The sequence below is a fragment of the Alosa sapidissima genome, chromosome 4, assembly GCF_018492685.1.
Source record: "Alosa sapidissima isolate fAloSap1 chromosome 4, fAloSap1.pri, whole genome shotgun sequence".
NCBI lineage: Eukaryota > Metazoa > Chordata > Actinopteri > Clupeiformes > Clupeidae > Alosa > Alosa sapidissima.
Genome location: NC_055960.1, coordinates 37,168,846 through 37,180,177, shown reverse-complemented (window position 1 = coordinate 37,180,177; position 11,332 = coordinate 37,168,846). Strand labels below are relative to the sequence as shown.

Below are 11,332 nucleotides of genomic sequence, written 5' to 3'. Positions count from 1 at the left end.
TGACCTGTGGATTGATAGTGGATCGTCAAAGCCCTCCACCCCACAGCAGATCTCTAGCTCCAGAGCGTCTGACAGAGAGCACTCAAACCCCAGCGCTCGCTCCAGCTTCACCCACGCCCTCATAAGAGGCACCTTAAGATGTTTTTCTTCTCGTTGTTCACAGACAGCCAAATTGTGTTAAAGACCTTTAATGTTTCACATCCTTAGCATAGCGCTGACATTGTCGCTCTGTTCTTCTCCTCTCACTCTCTCTCTCCTCCAGTAATGTCATTCTGCTCAGCTGCTCCATTTCCAACAGGCTGTAATCAAATATTCTTTAGATTAAACTCTCGGAGAGAGAGGAAAAAGTACATACAGTGTGTACACATGATCTGACCAGGAAGATCTTTCTGTCTTTGGTTTCAACTCCGACAGTTAATATTCTCCCTTGACAGAGCAAGAAAAATGACAGCTTTGGAGGGAAATTGCTGGAGTGGTATGAATTCCAGAGAAAGACATATTTTATTCAGAGCATGTTTGTGCTGTGCTGCATTTTCACCAATAATACAGCCTTGGCTGTTAGCAATGGTGTTTTTCAGTGGGCATGGCACAGAAGTACTTATTGCACGGCAAACAATGAATAGGTAAAATGCTTCATATATATGCTGTGCATGTACAAATGCCCCCATGCTAGAGAAAAACAAAACAATGATGAATCATTCATGTCTTGTAGTAATTGCACAAATATTCTGTCAGAAGATACAATGTTTGGGAGAGATTATTAGCCCTCTTTAGTTTATAAAAATGCTAAGGGAACTGTGGCTGTAACAGGTTCATGTTGTTTTACTCTCACTGCCACTGATACACAAAGCAGTGCTCTTGTTGTCATGTTTGTCTATAAAACAACACTTTTGTTGGTATAAATGTTGGTATAAACACATAGAATATGTTCTGTGTATTTATTTGTCTCTATATACAGGATGATAAAACATTTTTCCCATCCTCTGATGTAAATCTGTGTTTTCCAATAGAGAGAGAATTTTCCTTGATCTGTGGCTAGCACAGGTGGTGTTTGTTGTGCGTGTGGGGCTCTTTATACGAGCTAATCTGAATATTCATCATTGATCAGCCATTTATGGGTCACAATCTCAAATTATGCTTGTTGGCAAACAGCATCGAAAAAATGACACATAGGGCTCGACGAAACAAAGCACGTGTGCCTTTTCACAGGGAGGTGGACATGAAATATCGTGTTTTTTTACCATCACGTATACCCTGCTGTGGAACCTTTATTTAAAACAACACATGTCGTTTTTTTATATTTGGAGTCAGTGGCGTGCTCAATCCTCTTTGTTCTTTTGTATGTTTTGTCGTTGGGTGCTCTGCTCTGTGGTCCAAGGTTAGTAGTTTCAAGTGAGAAAAAAGAGAAAAAATCTCTCTCCCTCCGACCAAGGACATAAAAAATGTCTTTAAATTGGACATGTCCAAAAAGGATCTAAAAATGCCCACGTGTAGCGGCTTGGGCCTTCTTCTTGGGTCTTCTTCTTCAAGGGCCAAGCTGCTACGTGTGGGAATTTTTAGGTCCTTTTTGGACATGTCCAATTTGTATTACATGTAAAGACATACTGTATTTTATCTCACGGAGTGGAGTGCCTTGGTCGCAGAGATTTTTTTCTCTTTTTTTCTCACACTATGTCGTTTTTACCATAAAATAACGACTTCAACTCATTTTGAAGGTACACTGACCTGGTAATGGGAAGAATGGTGTCTGTGTCATGTCAGCTCGCCCGGAGTGCCTGGTGTTGCACTGTGGAACTTTGGCGTCACCAATTTTCGTCTATTTTTGATGCACCGGGTGCCCTGTACCATTACTTCGTAATGTGCAGGATAGTCCCCATAGACTTTCATGGAACCTTGTACGTCACAAATTGATGCTAAAGAGTACCCAGTACACCGAAAATTGATGCCAATGTGTAAATACCTATTCCTACATTATGTTGCTTTAAGTAAAATTGGTTGTTGTGTACTATGTCAAACACATTCAACTACATTAAGACAGTAGATTTAGATACATAATCATACTGTATGTGTGTGTGTGTGTGTGTGTGTGTGTGTGTGTGTGTGTGTGAGTGTGTGTGTGTGTGTGTGTCTGTCTGTCTGTGTGTGTGTGTGTGTGTATGTGTGCGCGTGCGCATGTGTCACCTTTGGCTTATGTGGTGGCTGAGGATGTCCCTTTGCATGGTACTCATCTTCCTCAAAAATAGACAGGCATGAGATGAAACTCAGTTTATTTCTAATTCAGTAATGTTCCTAATTTACCCCACCCATAATGTTTGAGTTTGGGAAATTCAGTCTGGAGTCACTCCTTTGACAAGCCTCCATGCCTGTACCAGTCAATCAAATCATCTGGGCAGGTTTTATATGATGATGCACAGATGAGCATTCACGTCACCTAAATGCGCTTCCGTTCATTTTGTTTATGACAAAAAGGTTCGCTAGAGAAACTATACTGTAGATGAATCAGATCATGTTTGTTTTGACAGCTCAACCACTTAAAATTTTTAACTTAAAAATGAATAGAAAACAGCAAGGCATTTGTGGAGAAAAGGCTTAAAACATTTTTAACTTAAAAATGAATAGAAAACAGCAAGGCATCTCCCTACAGGGTTCACATATTTCATTGCTCTGATTGGTGAGGTCTGTCCAGTTGTGTGCAGAGGCATTACCCCCCTTTGTATCAGATGAAACACACCCCATAATTAAATTCAACTGGACTGATACCCCCAGACTCAAATTCTGAATAGAATTGAGACTGGCTACGTCAGGCTACACTGTTCCCCTTTTAGGTGTTGAATGTGTCATCACACAAAGACCATGGTCTCAAATCAGTTATTAGAATTAAACGCGTTAGAGAGTGCCAGAGGTATATTAGGAACAGAAGACTAGACTGAACTAGACTGAAAGAAGACTGTCAATCGGTTACTCGTCTCTACCAAATTAAGCAAATTGCCCATGAATTTCAAGTTGATTGAAACATTTATTTAGAGAAGAAAAAAATGGCCAACTCTATTAAAACCATGTTTCTCCAAATAAAGTGAACTTGATATTAATGTGGCTATTAGCTAAAGCGCACAAGGGCACTGGTTGATTTCAAAGAAATGTTGTTCTTTGAGGAGAAATATTACTGACAAATGCACATCAGGAATGCACACCCTCAGCCTCAGCCAAAAAATAGCAATACTGCTTGTGTCAAACGAGGTGAATCTGCCTGGTTAATTTCAAACATTATTCCTCCTGTATCTCATCTCATAGACATAGAGTGAACTACGGGCCAGAGACTGCTGTGCTGTGCTGGCTCCACTGGGCCTTGTTCTTATTTTCCAGTCATTCAGTACGAGGATAATAAATCCACTTGTTTAACTAAAAAATAAACAAGTGCATTGGGTCAGTCTTCTACTGACATCACACAGATTTTAGAAAAATATATGAAATTTACTTCTTTATCTTTCTCGTTTAATGCTCCTTATTGTCTGATTGTACTATCAACCATTGCAAATGTGACACACATATATATTTTCTACAGTATTTACAGTACTTCCCAAGCTTGCCTGTCATGTCCCTTAGCTTGGCCAGAGTTGATAAAAAAAAAAAAAAAAAACACTACTCCAGGCTTGCGCTTTCCCCCCTCTCCTGCTGTAAGCCCCTCAGGTCTCAGCTCATTCCCACATGCGGGCGTTAAAACAGGCCGACAGGTGTGGCCTTACCTCAATCTGCCCGCTGTGACCGGGTACCCTTACATCAAGTCCCGCGCCTGTCAGGCACCAGATTGTCCTGCCATGGCGTGTAGGGCAGGGCAGGGGCGAGTGAGCGGGCAGAGCCGGTCCGATCTGGTGCGGGGAGGCTCGTCTGTGCTGACTAGGCAGTGGATCTGAAGAGCTGGGGCTTCAGCCGGGGCCCATCATGAGAATGTTGCTCTTCTCAGGGGAGGTAATGAGCAGAGGAAAAAAAGGGTCAGCACTGCTTCTTTACGGTGGCCGCGACCTTCGAGAGGGTGCCCTAGATCAGCACAAGGAGAAGGGCTCGGAGAGTCACTGGTGACACACTGTGCTGTGTGCACGCGCCCAGAGAATTCACTAGTGTTATGAAATTGTTAAGGTTCTAATGCTCGTCACTTTCACGGGGGCTCTCAACTTACAGTCTGTCTGCCCGGCGCAATGAAATGTGTGTCTTTCACAATCCCATACGTGATCTCGGGAGGTTATGAATTGCAATTCTGTAGTGCAGAGGAAATCAGTGTGTGCCGCTGAGCTATGAGGAATGGATCGAAAACATTTGTTGGCATTTTGTATTGATCAGCGCGTATCCTTGCCCCCTCTCCAGCACCATGCTTCAAAAAGCACTCGGAAAAAAGACGTAGCAGTAAAGCACACGCTGGCGCCTTTGAGTTGTACGTAAGCCTTAATAATAGAGTGTGCCAGTGTGTGTGTGTGTGTGTGTGTGTGTGTGCAGGGGCGGACCTGGACACTTTGAGGCCCAAGGCAAAGGATTTCGAGGCCCCTCCGAGCCCCCCCCCCCCCCCCCCCCCCACACACACACACACACACACCACAACCCTAAAACTAAAACACACTTTATTCTGTAATAATGGGACGCTGAGGCATACTCAAATACAACAAATATTTTTTGCCATAGATGACAATCAAGAAACAGTAGTAAAACTACCTTTTTACAAAAGTATTACAAAGGTGTTACAGAGTGTGTGCGTGCGAACTAAATGAGGTGTTTGATCTTCCACCTCACATCCGACATCCAAAACAATAAACAGCGTATGCACTGACCGAATCAACTAGCCATTTTCTGTTTATTTTTTCTAAATGTTTCATGATCATGTAATAATGTTCAACTGTGAATCTTCTGGGTGGTTTATCTGCATTTTTGGGGAATTCAAAGTTATTCATTTGCACGGGGCCTTTTTTAACGATTTCAACTCGCTCTGCATCTCTTACGGTGTCTTGCCATAGCGCAGGGTCGTCACTGTAGTGCTAGGTATCGTGTTAGGGCTACTCACGTTACTGGTTTCGTTGTACCCAAAGCTTCTGCTACTGAAATGGTGTCCGTAGCAGCACCACCAGAACCAGTGCGGACTTCGGCAGTGACAGTGATCTTGTCCCTCACGACTGTTTCACTTAGATCAACATCATAATCATCATCATCATCAGTAGAAGAATATGTAGTGCAAGTTGCCGGTGGTGGTGCATCAGTGCCACAGCTACTGCAGCTAGCATTAGCTACACCACCTAGCTCAGCAGATGTTGCAGATGTTGTTGCATCACTGTCCAAATTACTTTCTTCTGTGGAAGAATTCTTCGACTGGAAGAAGTTGGTTAATTTAGGAGACCTCGTTCAGACTAGCTAGTTGCTGCTATGGTGACAGGAAGCGGACCTGCACTGCAGTCATTTGATTTTATGATGAGTTTATGAGCAATCATGAGGCAAAATATTTTTTCCAATCTTTATTATGGATTAGAATATATTGTTTGGATGCGGTGATCATTTATTTAAAAAAAAAAAAACGATATGGGGATGACGAGGCCCCCTGGTGGCCGAGGCCCCAGGCAATTGCCTGACCATGCCTAATGGCAGGTCCGCCCCTGTGTGTGTGTGTGGATGGGGGGTAAGGGACCACGGGTCAGAGAGGGCAGTACTGGTGAGGCGACCCGCTGGTGCTGATCCGAACTTTGCTGGGTGCCCATGACAGATGGTGACATCAGTAGACGCTTCAGGGCAGTGCTGACTTGGCAGAGCATCAGGGCGAAGGCAGATGAGATGATGATGATGAAACGTGGCTGTGGGCGTCGTGCGTCTCCTAATTGCAACCGTTGTCTGCAGTAACAGGTTTGAGACCCAGCAGCAGACGTGTCTCTCTCCCGACCCGACCCCCCCCCCCCCACCCCCACCCCCCCACGACCCCGTCCTTGATTTTTTAATTCCAAGAGTCCACTATGCAGAGCACTCGGTCAGGCTCGTGCAGCTGTTTAAAATCCTCATCAAGTCGTTAGCCAGTCGATAGCCATTCATCACCAGCTCGTTTTGTAATCCATACAGCCAACGATCGATGCACTTCCAGCAATTTCACCCCAATCAATTCACCTTAAAATCAACCTCCATGCCGTGTAACGGAATGGCCAGTGAAATAGGTAAATTAATTGAATGACTGAATACATTAAGACCAGCATTGATTAATGTTCTTACAAATGGCAACATGAATTTGTTATTGGTTACAGAGATTGATGGGTGCACATATAGACAGCGCTCTCTGTTACACACACACACACGCACACACATACACACACACAGACACACACACACACACACACACACACACACACATAGACACACAGACGTCAGCAACCAACCATAGAAGTTTCAAAATTAGACAAGGAAGGTGCAGATCATGCATAACAATACAAACACTTGCTGCTAGAGCAGTTTTATTCATTTTATCTATTGTTTTTCACTCAGTAAATAAAATGTATTTTTTAAAATGCCCTGGATTTTGCGCGGTACCCAAGGGAATGTTTTTTGGCTTCTGCAACCCTGACGAAAAGCTGCAGTTGGCACCATCACCTTTTTATGACAGCTTCACAATTGTAGTCGTGCAGGAGAGACAAGCTTGAAGTCTGAAGTGTCAATAGTGTGTGTGTGTGTGTGTGTGTGTGTGTGTGTGTGTGTGTGTGTGTGTGTGTGTCTGTGTGTGTGTGTGTGTGTGTGAGAAAGGGGGGGGGGGGCATGCTACTCTGTGTGACTGAATGACAGACAGAGCAGCATACAATATTTCTGTGTGTGTGTGTGTGAATGTGTGTGTGTGTGTGTGTGTGTGTGTGTGTGTGTGTGTGTGTGTGTGTGTGTGTGTGTTTGATGTGTGAAGCAGGATGAAAGAACGCAGGGAACATTTCCAGTCAGTCAGCTCTGTGAATAAGCACCCAGACTGGGGATTAAAGGGTCGGCGAGGGAAAGAAATGACACGAGAACAAACCACAGTGGCGTGTAGAGACATCTATTACCTCACATCCCAATTCACTTTGCTCTGTAAAAACAACAGTGACGGCTGAATTAAACGCATTATAAAAATAGAATTGTTACAAAGTGCCGGAGATCAAAGTGTATGCCTTCAGACAACCTCAATACAGAATGTGAAACGCTATTGTCAACAGACTGCTGCCATTTCAGCAGAAATCAAGACTTGTCTCTGTGGAACTACCATGTTGCGTGCGTCTACAAGACTTGTCTATGTGGAGCTTACATTACATTTAGCAGACACTTCTTGACCAAAGTGACTTACATATGTCAGCTATATTACAAGGGATCACATTGTCCCCAGAGCAACTTGGAGTAAAGTGTCTTGCTCAAGGGCACAACGGTGGAAGCCAGGAATTGAACTGACAACTTTCAGGCTACTGCACGCTAGCCCAGCTCCTTAACCACTACACTACCACCGCCCCGTAGCGTGCGTCTACATTGTCCTCTCAGCTCACTGCTCTCTGATTGATATTTGCTTAATTAATTGTCAGCGTTCTTGTGACTCCATGATGATGACTGATACATAGATCATTGTGGACATAAAACATAATCCTGACATCCATTATCAGCGACTCTAGTGAGTCTGGAGTGCCTGGAGTGTGTCATTTTAGAGTGGTTGATTACTTGCCCTCTGTAAATGATTCCTGCTAAATGTTAACACTGTTGTCAGGATTTAACATGTGCTTTCGCAATTATAAATCTGCTGATCAGGTGCTTTGTCAGTGGCAGTCTATTGGAAATGCGTTATTTCATTTTTCATACTATTATTTACTGTTATGCTTGATAGGCTTTTCAATGATTTGAGACTATTATTTTTTTACTCATGCAGTGTTCGTATACTGTAAGGTGTTTTGGACAAAAGCATCTGCCAAATGCCATTACAATAACCGTAATTGTGATAACCATTTCAAGGTTTTGTCAAAGCTCATACATAAATGGCAACAAGTAATAATTGCCTTTCCTTGTATAATGAAAAGAAAGCTTTGGATAAAAGAAAGCTTCAGATTATTACTTTCTATTCAAAACGCTGTTTATTGATCCTGTTGGTGTCTGTTTCCTCAGGCACATGGACTGGAGAAGCAAGTGGCCAAATCACTGGATTACTTGGATCTGGTACCGGCTGGCTCTGTCATGAAGACTCTCCCGTACGGAGTGGGCGGAGCAGGTGTTGGACCCCCTGGGGGCGTCAAACCACCTTACCACCCCGGCAGAACCTTCTCCACCATGGACCACATGCCGGTAAAACCCAAGCCCCCGATCTACAGCCCCCACAACCCGTACGAATGGGCCAGGAACCAGTCCCTGCTTGTGGACCAGACAGGGTACCGCCCCAAGCGCAAGCCCTCCCTCAAGACATCTTTAAAAACCAAGAAGATATTTGGATGGGGCGATTTCTACATCAACATTAAGACCATGAAGTTCAGCGTGATGCTCACCGGGAAGATAGTTGACCACGTCAACGGGACATTCACCGTCTTCTTCCGCCACAACTCCTCCAGCTTAGCCAACGTATCCGTCAGCATCGTACCCCCCTCGAAAGTGGTCGAGTTTGAGGTACTCCAACAACAGCCACCCCTCCACACTGAGTTCCAGGTCTACCAGCCCCACCAGTCCACCACTGACCCCAAGGAGGTCAAGACCTTCAACTGCCGAAATGAGTACGAGAGGTACGACAGGTCCAAGAAGCCCAAGCAGTGTCTTTATGACCCCTCGCAGACCTGTTACACAGAGCACACCCAGTTCTACTCCTCCTGGCAGTGTGCCAAACCCTTCAAGGTCATTTGCATTTTCATCTCTTTCTTCAGCAATGATTACAAGCTTGTACAGAAGGTTTGTCCGGACTACAACTTCCAGAGTGAGCATCCCTATTTTGGATGAGAAAGAGTGTGCATTGGGCTCGTCTGTTATGTCTTCTATTCAGGAAGGGTTTTTTTTGTGTGTGTTAAAGAATGTGTATTTTAAGGAAATGGGTCTACACCAAGGTGGACATATTGAGGAGTTTTCAAATAGGTTACTCATTTTTGATGTTTATTTGTTTTGAACGGTCTTTGTAAATACAGTATTCAAAACCTCAGCTCTGATCCAAGGATTTTTTTTCTCCTCTATTTGCTCCTGTCTATTTATGGTCAGGTTTTATTTTGTAAAAATAAATTGAAAAGATGAGAGTGAGAGTGACTTTTGTTACTGTTTCATCAGTGTGACTTAACACCAAAAATGTCAACAAGTTATTAGCATTTGACTGTATGTTCTACATTTATTTATACCCCTTGTTTTCAGACTTGGAAACCAGAGCGGAGTTTCACCATTAAAAGACAATTGCTCCCAAGACCAGAAGACTATATACAGTATTACTTTTATCAGAATGTATATGAAATGTTAAAGATAGAATATGCACAAAATATATGGCAACCCACATTAAAATAACTGTTGGTTTCATCCTATTTGTACTTGCTGTAAATGGTGAACATGTAATAATGGGCAAAGACATTTTTAAATGTTTTTGAATTCCGTAGACCTAAAAGAATACTGCACTGTATCAAATCTTTGCTCCAAATCTTTTGGCAGAAGAAGGTGAAGAGCCACAAATGTGATTGAGTGAAGACGTAAACTATTAACCCTTTCCACTTAGTGGAGTACCAAAACAAACCTATACTGTCAAATGTTAATCTCACCAAACCAGGATTCACCTGTTATTTTACACGGGTTATTTTAGAGCTGCAGACATAGAGAATAAACCAGTCTGTAAAATGGTATTTTTATAGTATATAAAGTGCTACCTAAAACACACATCAATATCTGTTATTTATTATTTATTTTTAGTGCATATGTAAAATAACCATCTGGAAATATGGTTTGCTTGGTTATATGGACTGTGTGAGACTTCTGAGAAATCTTAAGGACCAGAAGTTGATTTTCTGCGGTGTTGCTTGATATGACATGTAAACAAAATTACTTATGTAAATACTCAACAACAAATAAATCTTTAAAGCCACCCTGAATTATTTTTTCAATTAATATCTCAAACCTCAACAGTAATACATCTTTAAGACTGCACCAATTTGTTACCCACAGCAAATTCAATAATTTGTATATACCGGTATATAAATCTAATTCAATTAATATATTTTGGTCCAGTGTACTGATTGATGTTGCATTGATGTTCATATCAAGGATCTCAGAGTGAAAAAAAGCTGTTAATCAAGGTAAGCATGAACCCATCCTTGTGGCCACCATCTTGGACACCCAGTGAGCATGTAGATGGTGGATGAGATTAAGGTCAAGGAATCACACACACACACATTTAGAATAGCTGTCAAAAGCAGATTGAAGTATTTGGTGTCCCACAGACACACTTTCCAGTTATTTCCCCTAACTGTTTCCTGCAGGACTATCTCACAACAGGTCACTGGAACTCACCCTCCCTCATTTCTCTTTGGTAGTGGGCTACACACATTTGGCTTCATGGCTGAAGTCAGGTAATATGTGTGTGCAGGGGTGCTGCTGGACATGTTGGGCCCTAAGACTACAATGTTGTGGACCCCCAACAATAATAATAATAATAATAATAATAATAATAGACCTAATGATTATTGATCTATGTGGGCCTCCTGTCTGTGTAGGGCCTTTGGAATTGGAACATTCCCCCACCTTAAGGCAACTTGAACCTGTGTGTGTGCGTGTGTATGCATGGGTGTATATAACCAGAGACTTTCTAATGAGGAGACACAGCACTCAAAAAATCCTCCATAGAAATGCATGGAGTTAGTTTGTAACGCCAATATGGCAGTTGTCTAATATCCCACCCTTCTGCGGCAAAAAGTCGACATGTGAATACATTGAGCCAATCATATGGTGTGTTGTGAAGACATCATGCCAATCATGTGTTTTGATCTCGCCGCTGGAGCAAGGTCGGTGTAGTGAAGCCTTGCGCACGCGCATTTATGGCGAAATAGATGCCCAATAAGTTCCCAAAAAGCGTTGCAATATGGCCGCCAAGTGGAGGGACTTGCCTAAAAGGACTTTGATCTAACTAGGACTATACAAGCATGTATGTGAGTGTTTGTGAGTGAGAACAGACTATGCCATGAACACTGAGGGCCAGATGTACTAACACTTTTGCGCTCACTTCAGACGTATTTGCGTATAACACTTTTGCGCTCACTTCAGGCGTATTTGTTTTGCAACTTGGACGTAAAAAAAATGGCGAGGTATGTACAAACAGGCCGTACTGAGGTAAAAGGGCAGACTGCCTGCCGCGGAAGCTGAGAATGCC

At 42.9% G+C, this 11,332-nt stretch overlaps 1 protein-coding gene across 1 annotated transcript in view; it reads left to right on the top strand.

Annotated features, from left to right (window-relative positions):
* Positions 1 to 10,051, top strand: part of LOC121707226 (neurexophilin-2) — a 42,900-nt gene extending 32,849 nt beyond the window's left edge. The window contains exon 2 of the mRNA XM_042089627.1: positions 8,122 to 10,051. Coding sequence (XP_041945561.1) covers positions 8,122 to 8,937 — 816 coding nt within the window. The 3' untranslated portion in view covers positions 8,938 to 10,051. The remainder of the gene's footprint in view (positions 1 to 8,121) is intronic.
* Positions 10,052 to 11,332: the final 1,281 nt, after the last annotated feature.